This window comes from Ailuropoda melanoleuca, chromosome 16, assembly GCF_002007445.2.
Source record: "Ailuropoda melanoleuca isolate Jingjing chromosome 16, ASM200744v2, whole genome shotgun sequence".
NCBI classification, from domain to species: Eukaryota; Metazoa; Chordata; class Mammalia; order Carnivora; family Ursidae; genus Ailuropoda; species Ailuropoda melanoleuca.
Window position 1 is genome coordinate 3474576 of NC_048233.1, and position 23656 is coordinate 3498231.

The following is a 23656-nucleotide window of genomic DNA, read 5'->3' on the forward strand; positions in this document are numbered from 1 at the left end:
GACCGAACCCCACAGTCTGCTCTGGTGGGCTTCTGTTTTGACCGGATTGAGCTGTTTCCTTTCACTATTCTAATCGGAAGCTCTTTTGTTGATGTCAGGGTAGAAAGCAGATGGGCCCCAGAAGCAGATCTAAATGCAAGCGGCAGGGGCCGGCTCACCCGCTTCTAGGATGCGCGATGTTAACTACATCCCTTAACTTCCCTGAGGCGGGTCTGTAAACTGGGGACAAGCCCCATGCTGCAAGGATCGATGTGAGCGCTATCGACAAACTGCCTGGCACATAGTAGGTGCTCCAGAAACGCAGATTAAAAAGCACCACCCTGTCCTCTTGGCGCCCTGCCCCGAAAGTCCCCCTTTAATTGCGAAGAAACTCGAACAGCAGCGGCACCCACCTGGGCCGTGATGGTGCACCGGGGATGGCAGGAGGGGCCTCGGCTCACCCCCCACTCACTCCAGAGTGGGGCAAGGAGTTGGACTCGCGCCACAAGCAGCCCCCGCCCCCGCTCCCTGCTGCAGGGGAGCACCCCCTCCCCGCCCCTGCCGTGCGGCACACCGCGGCCTTACACTCTCTCCGGATCTGCTCCAGCTCTGTCACCTCAGCGATGGACTCCTTCAGATCCTCCACAAACTTCTGCATCTCGTCCGATCCCAGGGCACAGAAATGCAGCACCTGCTTCTTCTCAGAGCCCGAAAGTGGGGTCACCAGGGTGATGCCGTGAGAGTAATCTGGAAAGCAGACCCCAGGCCCCCGTGGCCGTGAGCAGCAGCGGGTGAGGCTGGAGGCAGCACGCTGGGGAGAGTGGCCGGGGCCTTGGCGGTTCTTGTCCCCTCTCCCATCCCTCCAGCCTGCAACGTTCCCCCCAAACTGCCTCTGCCACATGTCTGGGTCCGAGGGAGACTTACACTCATTCTCAAAGAGATGGAACTGCATGCCCAGCAGGCCCACCGACTTGCAGAAGGTGTATGTGGAGGAGCTCTTCTTCTTCGGGCAAAGTTTCAGAATCTGCTCAAGAGAGGGAGAGGGACACGCACTGACGGTGCACACGTGTGTGCGTGCACTTGGATGCATGAACACGCAGGGACACTGGGGAACACACAAGTACATACAAAGAAACGTGAGCACACTTGCATACTTAGGATACATTCACACACATATACACGTTTATATGTACACACACATACACACATTGATATATGTGTCCGCACCCATAAGCACACATGTATACACATGCATATAAATACACACTATATCAAAATATGGGGTTTTTTAACTACATAAAACACCTCTGTGGCTATTCCCACCGCACTTAGAAGAAGCCAGTCCACACTTCCTGCCTCTCCCCATCTGGTCCATGCCTCACTCTGGCTTTATGCTTGAGCCCTGCTGTCCTCCTTTCTGTGGCCTGAATAGGGCTAGCTCAGTCCCCCTGCAGGACCTTTGCACATGCTATCCCCCCGTCCACAACCCTCCCTGCAGGTTTTGCATGGCTGGGATATTCTCATTACTTAGATCTCAACTCAGATGCTGCCTCCTTAGAGATCCCCCTCCCTGAGCAGCCCAAGTAAGAAATAGAAACGAACCAAACCAAATCCTCCCCCATCCCAGCCCTTCCCAATCCTGACACTCACTTTCAGGCCACCTTCTTCCCAATTTGATAGTATCTTATTTATTTGTTTTCTTAATTATTTTCTTTTTTTTTTTTTAAAGATTTTATTTATTTATTCGACAGAGATAGAGACAGCCAGCAAGAGAGGGAACACAAGCAGGCGGAGTGGGAGAGGAAGAAGCAGGCTCCCAGCGGAGGAGCCCGATGTGGGACTCGATCCCATAACGCCGGGATCATGCCCTGAGCCGAAAGCAGATGCTTAACCGCTGTGCCACCCAGGCGCCCCTCTTAATTATTTTCTATCTCCCTCCCCAACTAAAATGGAAACTTAGCCAGGTGCTCAATACACAAATGCTTCTTCAGCACCTTTTCCTACCTGGGCCCTGGGGGCACAGGAGTGGGGGAGGGGGAGCAAGAAAGAGAGAGAGAGAGAGAGAGTGCCCTGCCCTCAGGGTACTTAACACTGCTCCAGAGGAAACCCCTCAGGGGTATAAACCAATGCCATAAAGCATAATAAGCAGAGAAAAACCAATGTGAAGGAAGAGGTGAATAAGGTAATTCTAGATCCTGGTGAGTGTTTTGAAGAAAATGAAATAGGGTAAAGAAGAGAAGGTGGCTGGGCAGGCTACTTTCCGAGGTGCACAGGGAGGGCCTCTGGGAGGAGGTGATGTTTGAACTGAGACCTGGATAAAGAGAGGGAGGTGGCCGGGCAAAGTCTGGGGGGAGCAGCAAGAACAAAGGTCTGAGATGGCAGGAGCCTGGACAGTGGGAGGCAGCCTGTGGGGTCAGGGTGCCCTCGCAGCCAAGCAGTGGAGCGGAGGGAAGGGAGTGGAGGTCAGGGATCCAGGAGGCCCCCGGTCGGTGAGTGTGGACTTCCTTTGCCTGGCATGGGAAGCATGGCAGACATGTGGCCTGAGGTGCACTCTAGAAGGATCACTCTGCTGCTCTGTGGAAGGTGGACCTCAGAGGTGGGTCGTTAGAGGTGGGATAATTTTAGAGGGAGCACAACATGACTCATGGATAGAGAGGATGTGGGGTAAAAGAGAAAGACAGAAACCCAGTCTTGTCCACCACTGTTTCCACACTTACAAAAATGCCTAGTACATAGTTGACACTCATTAAATATTGTGCAATGGATACCTATTCCAAAGTGCAAAGAGCGAGTACCCCCAAACCCTGCCACACACTTGCTCACACAACACACGTGCACACACACACACGTGCACACAGTCCCAGGACAGCACACGCCCCACTCGGGCTCACTGTCCCTCCCTGGCTGTGGGGCGTGAAGCACACCCCATCCTCTTCCTGCCCCAAGTTTTCCGTAACGTGGGAGAGGCACATGGTCTGGGATCCAGTTCATTCCCATCGTGACCGTGGAACCGTAAACAAATCATTTAGTTCCTCTGAGCCTCAGCTTCGTAACTTAGGAAGTAGAAATGATCATATCTGCAATCCCGCCCCCCCATGATGTGAGAGTGCCATGGAAAGAGGTAAATAACTATAGAATTCTGAAGGAGGTCTCTGAGGCCCTCGCCGCCCCTCTCCAGGGTCAGGGCTAAGGCCGAGCATGGCAGCAGGTGGCCCCGGCCTGGCCAGTCCACTCACCACCAGCAGGTCGTTGAAGAGGAACACCTCCCTCTGATGTGCGGCCTGTTTCTGCAGCTTGTTCACATCCGTCACCTCGAAGAGCCGGCTGCAGCAGACCAGGCGGCGGTGGGGTACCGACAGCACCTGGAGCGGGGGCATGGCAGTCGAAAAGAGCTTCCGGATTGTTCAAATATGGCTGCCGCCAACCCCTTTCCCTCCAAGAACTGGAGGCCCCCCCACCCTGCAACCACGACCCAGGCTGTGGCCTGCAGGGTGGCACCTCTGTCCCTTTCTCTCCTGCACACCCAAATGCAAGTGTGGCAGAGGGAGGGGATGGGGGGGATGCCTCAGGTCTGCTGTGTGTAGAACAATGTACTGCAGACCAGACAGATGCTGAGACCTCGGCAAGCAGGGCGCCCGGGGGCTCAGTCAGTTAAGCGTCTGCCTTCGGCTCTGGTCATGATCCTGGGGTGGGTCCTGGGATGGAGTCCCGCATCGGGCTCCCAGCTCCGTGGGAAGCCTGCTTCTCCCTCTCCTGCTCCCTCTGCTTGTGCTCTCTCTCTCTGACAAATAAATAAATAAAATCTTAAAAAAAAAAAAAAAGACCTCAGCAATCAAGGCTCTGGACAGAAAAGGGTCATCCCCGCACAGAGGAGCCCAGTGCAGAGCCCACGCTGCTTCTTGGGTCAGCAATTTAGGGAGGAGAAACTGGAAACAAATACCAGACCCCACCCTACATCCTTTATATTTATGGCATGAAGAGCCTCTGCTGACGTATGAGTAGTGAACTACAGAGCGTCATTGCCAACTTGGACCATCCAGCCTGCGGCATAGGTCACAACTGAAGGGCGGCCCAATGGTTGGGACCACCACAGTCTAGAAGGCTCTTTAGCCTCTTTCCTGTCTTCTATTCAGTAGGACCATCCAGGAAAGCCCAGTATCCAGCCCATCCTTAGTCTCCCCATCTGACCATCCCGATACTTCAACCCTAGACCACTGGGCAGTCTTCCCCGACACCTCACTTCGGGCTCTCCTGTTGTGGTGGCTGGTAGCCACGAGGAAAGAGGCAAGGGGAAACAGAGCGTGTGGTGGATGGCACATAGTGAGGACTCAATCACTATGAAGTGAGCAAATAATGGATAAGTGTTTCTGAAAGGGAAGGAGGAGAATGGGAGGAGATGTCACATGGGAGACAAAAGGAGGTGCAAGGTGGGGACTTGGCAGCCATGGAAGAGGAAGTGACCCCCATGAGGTGAGTGCTGTTCTGTGGTGGGGACTTACTGTCTTCATGCCCACGATGGACTTCTCCACCTTGGTGACATACGTGACATGGTCCTCATTGGACTTGAGCTCCTTTTGCTGTATCCTTTCGTAGATGCCTACCACCAGTTCCCTGGGGATGTCGGCACCATCATCCACACCTACCAGCATGGAGTGGGAAGGGGAGGCCAGGGATGTGGGGGAAGGAGGGAGGCAGGTGTTAGAGGCCTGGAGACAGAGAAGGGAAGCCCCCACCAGACTGAGGCTCCTCAAGGGTGGCCTTGATTTTGCCCTGTCCCTGTTCCAACACCTTCAATGACTGGCTCCCCATACCTATTGAATTAAGGACAGACTCCTTAGCCAGGCACCAGAACTACTATAATATGGCCCCAACACACATTCACAGCCTCATCTCCTGCTGTTCCATAATCAGAACCTCCACTCCCCCCCACCTCTTTCCTCATCCCCAAATACAGCCTCCATGTTCCTGCTCAGTGACTTGCTTCTGTAGTTCTCTTGTCCTCTATGTATTTGTCTACCCTCCCCTGCTCACTCCCTACCCCCCCCCACCCCATGAGAGTCTCTTGAAAGCTGATGTTCCATCTTGTTCTCTCTTGGATCTCCTCCCTCTTAGACCCTCTGCACCTCTCCATGAGGAAGCATGGTGCTCAATGATTAGTTGCTGAATGTATGACAAGATTTTTCCCTCACTGGGAGCGTGGCAGGGAGGGGGTGCTGGTTAGACATTAGATGAAGAGGAGACGGACAGCCCCCTGTGGCAATGCAGGTAAGCAGACCTTACTCCCTTCTCCTACTTCATAGTCGTAACACTCTGGTGACAAAAAATACTATCAGGAAATTGACCAACAAGGAAACAAATTTCTCTGGGAGGTAGAAAGAGAGGCAATAAAAAATTTCTTCTTTCTACTTTTTCTAAATCTTTTTTTTTAGTAGCTATATGCTTCTCTTATAAGAGAGAAAAATGGAAAATAAAGCAACTTTGGCAAGTGTCCTCAAAGGCGATTTCCTAACTGGTGAGAGGACATTATATCTTCTATGAGCAACTCTTTGTATCAACCCTGTTTCTTCCACCTCTGATCTTGGTTGCTCAAGTCAGGCATATTAACCATGCAGCACCCCTGGGGGCCTAAAAGACATCAGGCTGGGGGCAAGAAAGAGCAGGGACCAGGACATAGAGGCTCCCAGCTGAAGATGGCAGGTCACACACCTCTGCTCCTCCTCAATATTCTGGTCAAAGGGAGTTTTTTAAAGAAAGCAGAGAAGAAACAATGGCACCATGTGACCTGGGAAGGGGACAAATGAGCGGATGGATTGGCAAACTTGAGAGACTGGAACCTGAAGCCAGCAGAGAGGTTACAAGCCACTCAACACACCACAGAACCACCAAAGGCTCTGGAATGGGTGGCAACAGGAATCCCCGAAAGTGGATGTAACATCAGGCTGGACACAGGAAAATAGGTTGAACATCAATCTAAAAAGCATTTGGATCTCCCTGTCCCTTCTTCCACTCCAGCAGCAGGCTGAAGGTTAGTCCTCTGGAAGAGGTGAGCTGGGAAATCTGGGGTGGGGGACCCCAAGCCCAGCCAAAGTTGGGAGTCTGCTGAAAACTGAGGCATGGAGTTGATGTCTATGTATTAAGAGATCCTCTCAGTCCTATTGACCCAGATGATCTTAGAACGTTGGCAGCCAGACTTACACCCTCTGGGCAATAGATCGTACTTTTCTCTTCTGGGCAATCAACAGACAGAAGAGAAAAATCCAAAGATGCTGTAGTAGGGATCCCTCAGTGAAACAGCTCAACTAAATCACTCTATGAGAAAGCCCACTGGTCAGCACCTCCCACCCATACTCACGGTTTTTAATCAGCCTTTTAGCTTACTCTTAAATATGAGAGAACAACCAAGTTTCATCATATATATTTATATATAGAAAGTCTATAACACAAAAGAGAAAGAAATATGGGGAAGCAGAAAAAGGAAGCCAGAAGAAATAGAGACAAGCAGGGAGAAACTGAAATAAATAAATACCATCAGAGATATGTAAGAAGATACCACATCTACAACATAACACTAAAATGCTACAAAAGAGGGGAACATTTCAAGAAAAAAAGGTTCTTGAAAATGAAAAATATGACAGCAGAAATGAAAATATTAGGAAACTTGCAAGACATCTTTAAGAAAGTCCAACAAGAAGACAAAGATGGCAAATAGAAAGCTGTAAAAATTAGAAGATCAAACTAGGAGATCTAACATCTGAATAATAAGAGTTCCAGAAAGTACAGAGAAAATGAAGGGCGGAGATGATCAGATACAATATTTAAGAAAACTTCCCACAATCGGAAGATATGTTTCTAGACTGAAGGATCAAGGTACTGCTAGCACAAGAGATAAAAAAACCATAGAGAAACTTGCCAGTTTGAAAAGATATCTGCACCCCCATGTCCACTGACCGACCATTACTTACAACAGCCAAAATGTGGAAGAAGTGAAAGATGAATGGATGAAGAAGATATGACATATATATAAAATGGAACATTAGCCATAAAAGAAAATGAAATCTTGCCATTTACGACAGCATCGGTGGACCTAGAGGGTACTGGGCTAAGTGAAATAAGTCAGAAAGAGAAAGAAAAACACCATAAGATTTCACTTTTATGTGGACTCCAAATACAAAACAGATGAATGGACAAAACAAAAAATAGAAACAGACCCATAAATGCAGAGAACAAACTGTTGGTTGCTGGAGGGGAGGTGGGTTGGGGGTGGGCAAAATAGGTGAAGGGGATGAGGAGGTACAAACTTCCAGTTACAAAATAAATTAAATCATGGGGATGTAATTTACAGCATAGAAAAAAGAGTCAATAACATTGCAGTAACTTTATATGGTGACAGATGGTAACTAGACATATCGTGGGGATCGCTTCCTAGTGTAAAAAATCACTCTGTTGTACACCTGAAACTAACAGGATGTCAGTTATACTTCAATTAACAGAAAAGAACCAGAACGAGGTGGAGCATCATGAAAATTTAGAACACAAAGGACAAAGAGAAGAGCCGGTAAATTTTCAGAGCGAGAGAGAGAAACAATAATATGCAAAAGGTGAGGAATTGGAACGGCAGAGAACCACCACCTGTTAAAAGACGCCTTCAGAATTCTGAGTTCCCTGTTCCAATATGGAATTCTCTTCTCAGCCAAACTCCAGATCAAGAGTGAGGGTAGAAAATGCTATATTCAGATACACAGGTTCTCAGAAAGTTTGCCACGAGTGTACCTTTTCTACGGAAGTGAACTAAGAATGAGCAAGCCATGAAATCTCGGATATAGGGAGCGAAGAGGGCCCCCAGATGATGGGGGAGGGGACCCCGTCCGGACTGGAGCAGAGCTAGAGTATATCTCATGATATAATTCAAGACTCAGCTTTGGACCGTGGTTATGTCTTAATAACATAAACATGGTGTCATTCTACCAGGGGTGGGCTGGGGAAGGTGGATGAAAGAGAGCTAATCCTTATCCTCTACAATGCGAAATCGCTGTGGTCTGAATGTGTGTGTCCCCTCCCCCATGCATGTGCTGAAATCCTAACCCCCAAAACGGATGGTATGAGGAGGTGGGGCCTGTAGAACGTGTCTAAGTCATAAAGATAGAGTTCTCATGAGTGGGATTAGTGTTTTATTTATATTTATATATTACATATATATAATATATATAAATATATATTTTACATATTTATTTATATATATATGTATGTATATTAACAACCAAAGAGCTCCCCACCCCTTCCGCCATGTGAGCACATAGCCAGAAGGGCCCAGCCAGAAGCAGGAAATGGGCTCTCACCAGACACCAACGCTGCCAGGGCCTTGACCTTGGGCTGCCTAGACGGCAGAACTGTGTAAAATAAATGTGTGTTGTTTATAAGCTACCCAGTCTGTAGTATGTTTTTACAGCAACCTGAACGGATTAAGACAGGAGTTAATAATACTTAAATTTTAAAAATGAACAGGTCGCAGCGTATAAAAGAAACCAAAGTGTGTGTACTATTTAATCCCGCCTACGTGAGGTTCAAGAACGGGCACAACTTGTCAGCAGGGATGGCGGGTCAGAAGAGCTGGCCCTCGGGCGGGGTCCCGAATAGGACGGGACCTGACACGAGGTCCTGGGGCCCGGGAGATGGTCTAGACCGAGAGCTGGCTGGGGTCGCGCACGTGTACATGAAGCATCATCAAGCTCTCAGGTTGATACACCTTATAACTGGCTTTTACACTAATTAGAAAAAAGGCGTGAGAAAAGCAGCACGTTGTTTAGCGCTGTAGAAGAAACACAATAAACAGCAAAACAAAGTTGAGAGCGGCTGCGTCTGAGGAAGGAGACTGGTGATAGGGGCAGGGATGAACATTTTTGTTGCAAGCCTTGTGGAATTATTTGACTTCATTAAATTACGTGCGTGTATAGCTTTGATTTCTTAAATGCTAGAAAAGAAAACCACCCAGGTGAGCACACATCCCACCCTGCCAGCTTGGTTCTGACCCCTGCCAGGGGCTGCACTGTGTCATTTAGGAAAGGACTCGGCTGGTGGGAGCCATGACGTTATCTGCAAGGCCAACATAAATGGACCCGAGACCTAAATGCCTTCATACATCATGTGGCAGGAAGGGCTGGTACACCTTGCCACCAGCCGTGGTGCCCGCGCCTAGAGGTCAACCCATGGAGGACGTTCCATGGAGGGCAAGGGGTACTGCCCAGGGTCTAGGGCAGTGGCAAGGGCTCCTGGAAACTCCCCAGATGCTTGGCACGCAAGCAGCTTTCCCACACTGCTGTGCATGACCAGGACCAGACAGCAGCGTCCTGTGCCCTTGGCTGCCGGGGCGACATCTACAATTGCTCAGGCTCACAGAATTAACGCTGAACAGCAGGAGGCCTGAGCTGTGGCCTGGCCCCTCCTCCCCTGCCTCCTCACCTCGCAGGTTTCGGATGAAGTCCTCCAGCATCATCTTGCGGTCAGGCTTGATGTTGGGGCTGTACATGTCGGTGTTGAGGAGGATGATGGCAAAGGCGAGGATGAAGATGGTGTCGGGGTTGTGGAATTGTTGCACCACCTCGGGGTTGCACATGCAGTAGCGCTGGCTGTGGTGGGGACACGGAGTGGGGTGCCGAGTGAGGCCCTCTCCCCCTCCCCAAGCTCCAGAGACCGGGGGCTGTCTGCCCTGTAGCCTGGTCCTTTTCCCCGCTGAGGGGACAGGGCAGGTGTCACACACCCGTGGAGCCCTCACCTTGCACGGATGCGCGATGAGTGAGAAGCCTTTCGTCCACTTGGATTGCCTGGTGCTGCTCCAGCTTAGTGAGCTCGAGGGCTCCTGTCCCTTTTATTTCCTTCCCTCCTTTCCACCCAGTCCACCACCCCTGCTGCCCCACCAGGAGGACTTCTCCCCAGCCCCGGACTGCCCTCCCAGCATCTCTGGTCCCCCGTGCTCCAGGTGTGTGTTCTGAGGGCTGGGTGAGGGGAGGGGGGCTACAGAAGGGGGCCCTACCTGAAGGCCTCTATGAGCCGCTCCACCTTCTGGGCCTCCCCCTGCACGCGGATGTGAGCCTGGAACTTCCGCAGGGCCTCGTCCAGCTCCATGCTGGAGAAGTCCATCTCGTCCACCACGCAGCTGGGGGCGGGGGAAGAGGGGTTTTGAGGAGAGGTTGGCCCCTGAGCCTCCCTTAGCCCGAGGCAGGGGAGGGATAGGGCTCAAAGTGGGGGAGGGACTTGGGTCCCTGTGACCAACCAGGAGGGGACTGACTCAGGCCTCCTAGACCAAATCTCCCCCGGGGGCTCTCCCTTGAATAACACCAGAGGACCCTCCCTCACCGTCCTTCCCCTAACACAATAGCCCCATGAGGCTGACGGCTGGCTGCATCTCCACTGCACAGCTAAGAACCTGAGGCCCAGAGAGGCCAGGGGGGCTGCCCAGGGCTGCACAGCCAGAAGGTGGCTGGTCTTCCACTTCCACATCCAGGTCCTTTCCTCTCAGCCGCAGAGGGTCTCAAAGTCAGACAGAGGTTTGACATAGGAATGAGAATGATACACTCTTCTGGTCTTGCTAGGAGCCTGTCTGTCTCCCTAGTTTCTCGTTCCCACTTGGGCTTCCAGGTGACTGAAACTTCCTCTGACACCAGCCCTGGGTTCCGCCGGAGGCAGGATGGGAGAGGAGCAGGCTCATCCTAAGCTCCCTTGCACCAAGGAGCCACGAGCTCTTGGGGAAGCTGTGGCCCTGAAGAGTAAATGACAAATCAGCTTCATGTGGGAGGGGACCCCGTGACAAACACGGCTAGACTCTGAGCCTGGTCCTACCACAGCATTTTTTGTGACTTGCGCTCAAGACTCATCTTTTAGAGCCTCAGTTTCTTTCTCTGAGAAGGATCCAGAATCCTGCTCCCCAAGGGCCCTTCTACCTCTGAAATGTCACCTCTAGCCCTGGAGAGTATGCATCTCAGTGTCCCCCTGCAGTGCGTGGGGGGAGGTTGGGGGGGCATGTGTTCTGGTCACCCCCACGAGGCAATGTCGTTCCTCTGGCCCGACCTGCTCAAGGGACCCCTTTTTTCCATGGGTTCTGGGGCCAGGCCCCTCCCAGCCCCTACCTCATGCTTGCCTCACCCTCCTCGGGGGTGCCCTCTTGCTAGGGCATGAGCCGTGGGCAGGAACCCAGGCTGGCCAAGCAGCAGACCTGAGTGGCTGAGAAGTGCAGAATCTCACATGTGCCGACAGGCTCTCCCAGCTGATTTCCCCCCCTTCTGCACCCATGCTGTTGTCCAGTCTCCTCTCTCCTGGTCCAGCCTCATAGGGCCTGCTGCAGGAGCAGCCTTCTGCCTCCACAGCCCCTGCTGACGCTGCCACGGGGTCACAACCCTGGGCAGCAGAGGCCTGGGCTGCCTGCCTCCCAAAAAGGCGAGGGGAGCTCCAGGCTCGAGCCCACCATGCGGCTCAGTGCCCAGCACACTGGGGGACTCAGGGAACATTTGCTCAGTAACTGCGTGCGCGGAGGGACCAGCCCAGGACAGGACCCATTCCCTCCCCGAGGCTGCCTCCTGTGCAGTGTCCCCAGCCCAGAGACTCAGAGATCCAGACACAACCCTGGCTCTGGTGTGGATGTTTAGGCGAAAGCACGGGGAGACCCCCGCACAGCCGTGGTCAGGTCCTGTGGCCTGTGGGCTCTCCCTCCCCCACTCCTTTCAGGGGGAACAGGGAGGAGAGGGCATCACTGAGACTTCTAGGAAGGGGAGGCTGGGAGCCCGCCTCAGCTCAGAGGGACACGGGAGATGGCTGTCTCCCATCCGCGGCTTGGTCAAACACAGCCTTCTATCAGGCTGGTCTGCCTGGATAGTGAGTGAGACGGCAACGCCGGGGGGTGGGGGGGTGCTGAGGCAAGAATGTGGCCCAATGATGACAACTGGTAGTAGCAGCCCCCGGGGATAGCCTGGGGAGAGGCCGCTCTGATTTCCCAGCAGCGTGTCACCTCCTCCCTAGGCCTTCCCCAGCTGGCAGGTAAGCCTGGGAGCAGCATCGTGGGGCCCACATCCACGTGTCCCCTAGCCCAGTCCCGTCAGGAGTTATGAATTGTGCATGACTGGGCCAGACAGTGAGGCCGGTCGGAGGAGTGAACCTGTGCAGTACTGCAGTGAGGGGACCAGGCGCTGCTGGAGCTAGGGAGGCAGGGACAGGGAGAGGACAGACATGGAGACAGTGAGAGACACAGAGGATAGAGTCAGATGAGAAAGACAGAGAGGACAAGGACAGAAAGAGAAGGCAAGAGAGACAGAAAAATAGAGGCAGGGAGGTGAACAGGGGAAGAGAGAAAGACCCACAAAACGGGGGAGAGACGGAGACAGAACAAGAGATAGACGGGGGAGAAACAGGGAAAGAAAGAGACAGAAAGACAAAGAGAGGAAAGAGAGGCGAGAGAGGTGGAAAAGGACAGGACATGGAGGTGGAGGAGAACACCACGGACTGGACTGGGGTGGCCTGGGTGTGGAGCAGAAGGGCTCATCCCCGCCCCCACCTGACACGTCAAGGCCACGGGGGAGGGTGGTGGGCCCCAGGCTGGCCAAACCTGGAGGACCCCAGGCTGGCCCCTGGTGCCCCGACCAGGCGTCCAGCTGCTGTCCAGGACTTGCCCCATCAGTCTGTCCATCCCACTGCTACAGGGCCCCTGCGTCCCCCAGCAGTCTCGCTCCCAGAGCCTCTGTGCTGTGCCTTCTGCCCCAGTGCTCTGAGGGGGTGGGTGCCTGAGGCCCTGGGCACCATGGGGGGGGGCAGTGGAGCAGCTGGAAGAAAGTGAGATCTGCTCGGCCAAGCACAATGGCCTAGTTTCCAGGCCTTCACTCAGGTGACCTGCAGCCCGCTCACTGGCTCGCTTGGGGCTGCGGCTGAAAGCTCCAGTAATGAGCCCAGAGCCTGAGACTCAGCCAGGTGGAAATGCTAGCCCACAGACTGGGGAGTGCGGAGTAGATGGTCACAGGGCATGCGGGGGGCGGGGGGCAGGAAGGATTTTGTGGGGAGGTCGCCTGGGCTGCGGGATGGGGAGTCTACACCCCACGTCTTCGAGCGCCCCTTGTAAGAGTTGTGATATGGCTTGGTAAAACGCAGGGGCCTGAGCCCCATCCCAAATCGACCTACTAGAATATGTGGGGGCGAGGCCTGGCAATCAGCATTTTTTTTTTGCAAGCTGTCCAGGCGATTCTTAAAACCTGAAAACCAATGGCTGAGCTGAGTGCTAGGCACGGACGGGGTCCAGCCCATGTGGAGGCTTCTGGAAAACTGTGAATCCAGCAACTCATGGGCCATCAGGCAGCAGCTCCCGGGAGCACGCATGCCCCTGTCAGTCTGTCAGGGGCTGCTTTTGCGGGGGGAGTGGTGAGGGAGGGATGGGAGGAGGTGGAGACAGATGCAGTGTCCCCTCCACACACACACACGCATGCACACGCACTCACGCACTTATTTTCCACCTTACTCCCTGCAACTGCCACCGTGGGGCATCAGTGTTTGATGGGCTGATGGTGTCCTGGGGCTCTCAGATCCGGGAGGAAGAAATCTCAATGTGTTTTGCCAAACCCCCAGATGGAAGGGAAGAAGCAGGATTGGGTGGTGGTGGGGCATTACTGTCCCGGAGAAGACGAATGCCTTCCTCTCTGGAGAGCTGGGAACTGGCCCAAGTGACCTCTCAGGACTGCCCCCACTCTCTGAGAAGGACCCAGAAGCAGAGAGGGTCCACAGTCAAAAGGAGACCACAGCATCATTCCTGACTGGCTTTGGAATACAGCTGGCGATGATGGGCTGCTTCCTCTCCCTCACCCCAGGGAACCACCGTGTGCCTTTCTGGTGAGGCCTGTGCCCCCCGGGGCAGCTGGCTGGGCTGAGGCTGTGTTCTCTCCTGACAAGCCTGCCCCAGCGGACCCTCACCTCAGGGGCCTCGGCCATCCTGCTATCACCCAAACCCTTGCCCCTCCACCCGGCGTGATGCTGTATTCTCTCCCAAAGTGCCAGCTCAACCTGCACCACGACCTCCTTTCCCTCTCCTCTTCTCTCACTCTTTCCCACAGCTTTGCTTATTTCGCTGGGTCTACCAGTGCATAAAATCGCCCCCTCCCCATCCTTCTTTGCCACCGCAGAATCCTTGTGGGGAGTGGATTGTCTGACAGTTTTCCAAATCCATCCCTCCGCCTCCACCCCAGGGCTGTCTCTCCTCTTTGATCATCTTTAAGGTCAAAAACATCACACGTTTCTGGGTGGTCTTGTTTGGGGTGTAATCTCCCCGTTTTGCAGGAGGCAAACTGAGACACAAAAGGACTTGCCACATGCTTCCTGCTCTTGTGAGGCCCCTTCCCCCGGCAGGGCTCTCTCCACTCCAACAGGGGTCCAACACCAGTGGGCCTTGTGTCTTCACAAGCTGTGTCAAGGTGGGCTCACCCATCGCTGTGACTCTGAATGCCCCCTGCCACGACTCAGAAGTGTGTGTATCTCTTACTACAAATTCACCCGTTTCATTTTATTATTCATCATTAACTAGTTAATTTCCTTTTTGGTTGATCTGTATTGTTAATAGAAGACCATGTTGCTGAGTCCAGAGGGGGCAAGTGAACCATCAACTCTGCGTTTGATTGAAAGTTGACCAGCACACTTCTGAGTTCTGGCTGTTGAATCCATCTGGGGCTCCGGTCTGAACGGCAGTCAGAGCCGGCCTGGGCACACTCACAAGACCCCAGCTCGTGCTAGCCTCTCTTGCAGGGAGGTCAGCCTACACACACGTCATGTCTCAGCGGGTATTTAATACTTCAACTTGTTCTAAGTATTTGACAATACCTAGTTTGAGGGATTCTTCAGCTGAAATGTCACCGACCCCAGCATCTCCCTTCCCAAACTGAAAATATACACGTTTATTTGGTATAATTTCACAAATTACCCTAGAGAGCTTGAAGCACACACATACTCATATGCAAAGATTGAGTGTTCTGAATTCTCAGCGGCTCTGGAGGCTGTTCCCTGGATCCGCCCCCCCACCCCGCCTGCCTGGCCACGCCTCTGGGCCCCGCCTACTTCTCCCTCCCGCGGTCCCTGCTCCGGTGTTTCTCGCATTTCTCCCCAGGACTGTGACTGCGATGGCCTCCTACCCAGCCTCCCTGCCTCCAAGTCATGTTCCAGAACAATGCTTCTAGGACACCCATTTGGTCCTGTCACTCACTCCTCTGCTTCTATTTTTTCCAAGGCTTCCCACCTCCCTAGCCTGAAGCCCAAGTTTCTGGGCCGAGCAAGCAAGGCCATGCTAGCCTCCCAGCTTCTCCCGCCCCTTCTACAACCTGGCTCCCCCTCCTGCAGTCTGGCTCTCAAGCCTGACACTTTCGCACATGCTGTTCTTTCTTCCTGCCTCCCAACCCCAACCTCAAGGTCGCTGGTGAGCTATCCGTCTCTCCAGGAGTCCTCCTGGGCTGCCACGGCCTCCCTCCCAGACACACCTCTGTCTACCGCTGCAGTTGTCCCCTGTGCCATAACATTTACCTGCCTGTCTTCCCACCCGGCTCTGCGCTCCTTCCGGCAGAGGCAGTTCTGTTACTCTCTGCATGCCTGGAGCGTATATGAATTCAATAACCGTTTCTGGGATGAATGAATGCGTGAGTGAGAGACCAGCTGGGCGAATGAATGGGACCCGGAGCATGTGCTCAGCTAGGGAGGGAGCCCAGTGGCCTGAGCCTCTGGGAGCTCTGCCCAGTGGCTCAGGATTGCTGGGCCTGCTTTGCCAAGATCATCTGGAACTGTCCCCGAGACGGGACAGAGCTTCCTAGGAAACAGCGCCGTGGATGCCAGACCGCAGGCAGTGAGGCATTGTGGCATGCACAGGCTCCCCACTTCCCTCAGCCGCACACGCAGGCGAGTGAGTGATGAGAACCCCGGCAAACTGGTGCCCATTAAACTGCTTCCAGCGGAGCCTGTCTGCACCTGCCCACGGGGGGGCCGCTGATCCTCGAGTGAGTGAATCACGAGAGGTGTAGCTTCTGCTCAGGCCTCCCTCCCTCTCTCTCCTGCGTAAGCTCCTCACAGGGGCTGGGGAAGCATAAGCACAGATGTTCCCTGCATCTGTATAAACAGGTATAACCCTGAATAAAATTGTTTGTTAATACTGATCTGTGTGTGGAAGCAGTTCGTGTTGCAGGGAAATGAAGCGTCGTACACGACTGTGATCAAAATGAATTTCGCCATCTCACCTTTTTTTTTCTTTTACGATAGCAAGACAGCGTCTGGCAGACAAAGGAACTGACTGGGAGCTGAAAATAGGTAATGATAGCAGCAGGGATTTTTAATTGGCCAAAGAGACAGGAAAGATCTGGAAGGTGAGGCTCAGAAGAGGTGCGAGGGCAGCGCCGCAGACAGCAGGGGGGGCCCCCCCTGTGCTCTAGGTGGGGACTAAGCCCAGTCTCCAGGATTAGGATGGAAAATGAAACCGCCCACTGCCACGGGATGTAGGAACCTTGGTTTTATTTCTGCAGTTCTTGGCTCATACAATTCAATTAAAAATATCCCCATCCGCCAGAGAGTTATTTTTGTTAGGCAGAACTCATAACATGCCCAACAAAGGTCAAGGCTTCTGGAAAAGTGCGACATGGCTCAGAAAATAGAGCAGAGGGAAGCTGACGCAAGAGGACCTGCCAGTGTTCCTGGTGATGACACAGGGACAAAGACAATCTCGTCTGGGAGGGCCTCGGAAGGGATGGCTGCCGGTCATACCTTGAGGACTCAGGAACCAAAAGAACAAAGTATAAATTACCCAAAAGAATTCGAAGTTAGTGTGGATGCCTGGGGTGACTCTCCCTTCAGTGGGCCTGGCAGGATCCCCGCTTGCCAGGGGTTCTCAAACTTGAGTGTGCATCTGAAACACCTGGCTGGCTTGTGAACCCACCATTGCTGCCCCCAGAGCTCTGACTCAGTGGGTCTGGGGTGGAGTCTGAGGATTGATATCGCTAACAACTTCCCAGGTGATGCTGCTGCTGCTGTTCTGGGGACAACACTTGGAGAACCACTGTTCCAGGGTATTAAGAATGGGCAGAATGAGAAGTCAGGCCTTTGGTGTCAGACACCCTCGAGGCTGAATCTTGTTTCCATCATTGAGCCTTTCAGTTCAGGTCACCTAGACTCTCCATGCCTCACTTTTTCCACCTATAGAATGGAGCCGACCCCTACACCATCTAGTGGGCAGGTGGTTCTGAGTTTTAAAACAGACGATGTATGTAAAGCTATATAACAAAGCTTCATAGATGATGGTTTTCATTATGTACCTGGAGACCAAGTCTGAGCTGACATACCTAGTGAATAAGTGAATCTGAAGTTCCTTCTAGCATAGGTATTAAGACCCTTTCCATCATCAACAGTTAACTCTGCCTGAAATTACACCTCTTGATGTTTGTCCATTAACTTTTTAAAATATCCATCTATCGGGGAGAGAGGAACTGGATCTAGGTCAGACCTCTTGAGATGTATGAATCAATTTCTCAGTTTCGCTTTCTTCTCCGATGAGCAGAGCAAACAAAGGTGGGTCTAGGGACGGAAGAGTACCTGATTTCGTTCAGTTTGCCACTGGCCAAGGGACTAGTCATTTCTTCTCTCTAGGCCTCACTTCCTGCCTGCGTGAAATGAGAGGGCTGCACAAGCAGGCCGTGTCAGGGGTCTTCGAGCACCACATTTCACAACTGGGGTCTGATGAAAACGACAAGGCATTTGGATCACACTTCATTTGGATGGTGCTGGGTTATGGGCTCAGGTTGTAGAACCATTCTGCCTCCCTTCAGATCTCAGCCCTTGATTAGCTCTATGACTGTGGGCAAGCTACCTACCCTCTCTGCTCCTCAGTTCCTTCATTTGGCACAGATTAATAGCACTCACCTCACAGAGCTACTGCGAAGATGGAATGAGATTTTGCATGTATGGGTCTTGGCACAGTGCCTGTTGACACACAGAGAATGCTTGATATATGTGAGTTGTCGCTGTTATGTCTCACAGCCTGCTCACTCACAGCTGGCCCTTCTACAAACCCCAGGGGGATGTAACTCCCAGGAACCCCCTTCCCTAGAATCCTACTCCCTAGATATCCCACTTCAAAGCCACAGCCAAGTACCACACAGGGATTGAGAAAGTCCTCCAGAGCTAGGGCCCGAGTTATAAAAGAAGGGACTGGGTGCTGGTCTTTGTGTGAAAGTCCAATTTATATGCTAATGTGACCAAGCCAAAGGGAGTCTCAACTCTGGACTTGTTCACCCCACACTTAAGGTCCACAGATCTCTACACACAGGAGCAAGAGGGTCTGAAACACTCATGATTGTTTATTATTAAGGAAAATCTCTTGCCTGTCAAGGTGTGTGTATGTGTGTGATGGTGGTGGTAGGGGGGTCAGGGGAAAGGGCACTGGAGATGTGAGGGGTCAAGGCCATAAACTTAAAGACTTCATTTTTAAAAGAGACCCGCTTCCACAGAGCTGGAACAAATAATCCTAAAATTTATGGAACCAGAAAAGACCCCGAATAGCCAAAGGAATGTTGAAAAAGAAAGCCAACTCTGGGGGCATACAAAGCCAGACTTCAAGCTATATTACAAAGCTGTAATCATCAAGACAGCATGGTCCTGGCACAAAAACAGACACAAGGCTCAATGGAACAGAATAGAGAGCCCAGAAATGAACCCTCAACTCTGTGGTCAACTAATCTTCGACAAAGCAGGAAAGAATATCCAATGGAAAAAAAGTCTCTTCAACAAATAGTGTTGGGAAAATTGGACAGTCACATGCAGAAAAATGAAACTGGACCATTTCCTTACAACATACACAAAAATAGACTCAAAATGGGTGAAAGACCTAAATGTGAGATAGGAATCCATCAAAATCCTTGAGAACACGGGCAGTAATATCTGTGACCTCAGTCACAGCAACATCTTGCTAGATACATTGCCAAAGACAAGCAAAGCAAGGGCAAAAATGAACTACTGGGACTTCATCAAGGTAAAAAGCTTTGGCACAGCAAAGGAAACAGTCAACAAAATCAAAAGACAACCGACAGAATAGAAGAAGATATTTGCAAATGACCTATCAGATAAAGGGCTAGTATCCAAAATCTATAAAGAACTTATCAAACTCAAAACCCAAAGAAAAGTAATCCAATCAAGAAATGGGCAAAAGACATGAACAGACATTTCCCCAAAGAAGACATCCAAATGGCCAACAGACACATGAAAAATGCTCAACATCATTGACATCAGGGAAATAGAAATCAAAACCACAATGATATACCACCTCTCAACGGTCAGATGGCTCACATTAACAAGTTAGGAAATGACAGATGTTGGCGAGGATGTGGAGAAAGGGGAGCCCTCTTACACTTGGTGGGAATGCAAGCTGGTGCAGCCGCTCTGAAAAACTGTATGGAGCTTCCTCAAGAAGTTAAAAATAGAGCTACCCTCTGACCCAGCAATTGCACTACTAGGTATTTACCCAAAAGATACAAACATACTGATCCAAAGGGGCACCTGCACCCCAATGTTTATAGCAGCAATGTCCACAATAGCCAAACTAAGGAAAGAGCTCAGATGTCCATCGACAGATGAACGGAAAAAGAAAATGTGGTATACACACACACACACACACACACACACACACACACACACACACAATGGAATATTACTCAGCCATCAAAAATGAAGTCTTGTCATTTGCAATGACATGGATGGAACTAGAGGGTTTTATGATAAGCAAAACAAGTCAATCAGAGAAAAAGAATTATCATATGATTTTACTCATGTGGAATTTAAGAAACAAAATGGAGGATCATTGAGGAAGGGAGGAAAAAATAAAACAAGATGAAATCAGAAGGGAGACAAACCATAAAAGACTCTTAACTATAGGAAACAAACTGAGGGTTGCTGGAGGGGAGGTGGGTAGGAGGATGGGGTGACTGGGTGATGGGCATTAAGGAAAGCACGTAATGAAATGAGCACTGGGTGTTACATGCAACTGATGAATCACTGAACTCTACCTCTGAAACTAATAATACGCTATATGTTAATTAACTGAATTTAAATTAAATTAAATTTAATTTAATTTAAAAGAAAAAAAGAAGAGACCCTCTCCTTCTATCCCACTGGCTGGTGGCCGTGTCAGGTTTTCAAAGCAGTGGAAATAAGCACAGAGTCTATCCCTGCCTGCGCTGGGCCTCTTTCCACCCTCCTCCAGACCTAGAAGGATCTGTGTGGGCCCCAGCCTGCTCTCTCCTTCCTGATGGAATTCCCCAGAAATAAAGTAACTGTTCTGAGGTTACACACAGCACAACAGGCAGGACATTCTCAAATAATTTCTTCCTAGCCATGAAAGGCTAATGCCTCCCAGCCTGTTGAGTTGGACAGGAAATCTGTTTTCATTTCTGAATGTCCCCTAAGAAGAACAAATTTGTTACACTCTGGCCAACACATTTCCAAGGAAATGAAATAATGCAATCTGACTAAAATGTCAAACTCTTAATACTGAACAAAAAATGGAGTAGACACAGCGAGAGAAGGAACACGCAGGAAACTCTTCTGGAAACTCAACCCAAAAGGTGCCCTCCGTGCCTGTCCATGGAAACGACAGATACCCATGCCCTCCCCACGTATATGATTCTCCTCGGAAAAGATCATCCAGGCCAGAAAAAAGCCTGCTCACACCCAGCATGGAACGTTTCCCCATCCGCCGGCCTTCAAACTGCTAAGGAGAACATTTCAGAAGGGAAATAGAGCAGAGCCAAATTTCCCAGCCATGTGAAAACTGAGAGGGAAAAGCTTCCAGCGCCCAAGGATCCTAACCCCCGCTGATGCCTGGCTCCTCCAGCCAGGCCGCCACCGCCCTTCTCTCCTTAGCACCAGAGAGGATTTCCTCAGAGTGCAAGATGGTCCCCAAATGAGCTCCCCTCCCTTCCCCAGCAAGCTCCAGCAAGTTCTTGCTGTCTGGGGAGTGGACCTGGTCTCATACCAGACCTGAGGTGTCTGACGGATTCCCCACTGGGGGATTAGACCCCCACAGGACGTCTAATGTCCTGTGCTTTCAAGTGAGAAAGATAATATTAGAAATAGCTAATATTTGTAAAGAACTGACTAAGCGTCAGTCACTGTGTAAGCAGTTTACATGCATTTAAAATTTTTGATTTGTATGACGTGGGTACTATTGTCCCCATTTGACAAGTGAGGAAACAGGCTGGTTTCTCCTTTATAAAAACCAAACCCTTCCCAGGTAAACAGTGGAATGGACGTGGCCTTTTGAGCTCAGGATGCCTTCTGTTATTATTTGATACACCCTGATTAAATACTTTCCTTCTTGGAATGTAACTGCTATGGAATCAGGGCACTAAGGGACGAAGAGATCAGCTTTCCAGAGCACCAAAGGCCAGGTTCGGGAGGCGATCCCATGGCATCTATGGTGCTCAGAAGTAGGCCAGCAGCTGATGTGGGTTCTGCTTGGCCCCTTCTCTCTTCCTTTTCTCCACAGGCCCATGGGTGGTCATGGTGGGGGTCCCGCCCCATCCCCTCCTAGAGGCTTCCACCCTCTCTCCTTCCTGCCTGGCCGCATCTTGGAGAGTGCCGTAGCTGGGGCTGTCTCAGTCTCCAAGGGGATGGGTGATTTATGTCCTTTTATTCAGCAAGCAGCTTTGTACAGAACGGACGCGACATGCTGAATGTCACCAGGCGGGGGCAGGGAAGCTGTGCAGAATCCCAATGAAGCCTTTTCGGCCTGGGCAAAATGGCACCGGCGACTTTGTTATTGTGTGTTTTCTCTGGTGGGCGTAAGGAAGAGGCAGCAGATGCTGGGAGGTTGCAGGATAGCTGGCGTGAGTGGCAGGGAACACCACCCCCCCGCCAAGCCCCAGCGTCTGGCTCCCCTGTGAATGCCTGCTCCTTCCGTGCTCTCCATCTCCTGCTGGCACCTCGCAGGAGACAAGCCAGGCAGGCAGCAACGCGGACTTGGGTGAAGAGGGCTCATTTCTGTGGAGCTGTTACGTGCAGAGGCTGGATGTGCCCAGGCCTTGGTGCCCAGGGCCTGCATAGCCTCAGAATAAACCACAAGGGACCGAGGCACCCACTGGGGTAGATGGGGGCTCAGCTCTGCACTCCACTCTCCTGACGTGGCAAGGCCTGCAGGAGGTTCCTTGGCCCCTTCTCTCCCTTTCCACACTCCTCAGCTCATCTCTCCCATTGACACTTGGGTCTATAAGTCCCCCCCACCCCCAGCCACGAGCCCACACCTACTTCTCCCTGCCCCCATCCTGCATTCACTGGGATGCCCAGCTCAGCCCCATTCCTGATCCAGAGCAGGCAGTCCATGTTCGTGGAAGGAATGGTGAGCTCACTGGTCTGGAGCCGGCAGGCTGCTCTGGGATGCCCTGGTGGCATGACAAAGCATGGCCTTGAGGTTTAGGGCAAACGATTCTGCACCATCCCAGGGTGCTACAAAGACCCTGAGGAATGGGTAAGATGATAGGTTCACGGGAGTTGCAGAGACCTTGGAGATCGCACAGCCTGACCCTCAAGCTTTCCAGGTGAGGAAACTGAGGCCCAGAGGAGGCCTCCCAGTGCAAGAGGAGCAGAGCCAGGGTTCAGGACGGGCCCTCTCAGGCACAGCTCTCTCTTGTCACCACACTTCCCCCTCATCCCTAGCCTGATCCCCGCCTCGGCTGCCAGCGTGTCCCCAGCCAGCGCCCCTCCCCACAGGCTGCAGCGCTGGCCTGTCTCCAGCCCACACACTCAGTCTCCCAGGGAGATGGCAGTTAGTTTCACTGTGCTGCTCGGCGGCACCGGCACCACCAGGGCTGGCTGGAAACCGCATGTTCCCCGCGCGCCCGGTCACTGTGGGCCTATCAGGTCAGCATTTCAGGGCCAGGACACAGGGGGACTGCAGAGGGCAGAAGAGACAGTCCATCAGGGCCTGTGAGTGAGGCAGGCACTGCTGCCCCCAGAGCAGAGAGACAAAGCGGGGTCCCCCAGGGGCACGCGGAGCTGGGGAGAGGGAAGTGATGAGGCACGGCACCCCCACCCACCCTCCCATGGAAACAGAGGAACAGAATGGGGACAAAAGCAGATGAAAAGGCCTGCGAGACAAGCCAGATGGAGGGAAATCGGGTGAGGAAGGAGACGGAGAAAACTTATCTTTCTCCTCCTTCTATCATTTCCTCAGGGCACCCTACCCAGCAGGGGTGGTGTGGAGGAGAAAGGGGAGCCCCAGGGAGAAGGAGAATAAAGGAGGGGGAAAGAAGCACACTTATCAGTTCACTTTCCTCTGGGAGGCACTCAGGGCATCTTAAGCACCAGTGGGGGAGGGGGTCTGATCTTCCAAAAGCGGGGAGCTGGGTTCTGTCAACTAAGGGGCATCCTGGGATTTCAAGGTCCCTCAGATGCGTCCAAGCCCCTGCTCTTCTGATTGAACTCAGTTAGACTGAGTGAATTTAGGAACGTGACAGGGATTCCAGAGGACCACTGGTCTATCCCTCATAATTCAGCCCCTCCGGTCCACAGGACAGAAGCACAGGCCCCGAGAGCAGGGACTTGTCCAAAGACACAGCACCAAGACTGCTGCATAAACAGAGGCCAGGTCTCTGCGCTCCTGCTCCAGGCACAGTGACGAACTTGCCTGGTCAGGCCACGT

The 23656-nt window shown here is 52.1% G+C and overlaps 1 protein-coding gene across 4 annotated transcripts in view; it reads right to left on the reverse strand.

Annotated features, from left to right (window-relative positions):
- The window catches only part of IQSEC3 (IQ motif and Sec7 domain ArfGEF 3), a 102505-nt gene that overhangs the window by 7647 nt on the left and 71202 nt on the right, over positions 1-23656 (reverse strand). For all 4 annotated transcript variants that reach the window (XM_034645543.1, XM_034645546.1, XM_034645544.1 and 1 more), the window contains exons 6-11: positions 10007-10129; positions 9436-9602; positions 4479-4618; positions 3216-3341; positions 904-1003; positions 565-726 (exon numbers count right to left, since the gene is read on the reverse strand). In XM_034645543.1, coding sequence (XP_034501434.1) covers positions 565-726; positions 904-1003; positions 3216-3341; positions 4479-4618; positions 9436-9602; positions 10007-10129 — 818 coding nt within the window. The remainder of the gene's footprint in view (positions 1-564; positions 727-903; positions 1004-3215; positions 3342-4478; positions 4619-9435; positions 9603-10006; positions 10130-23656) is intronic.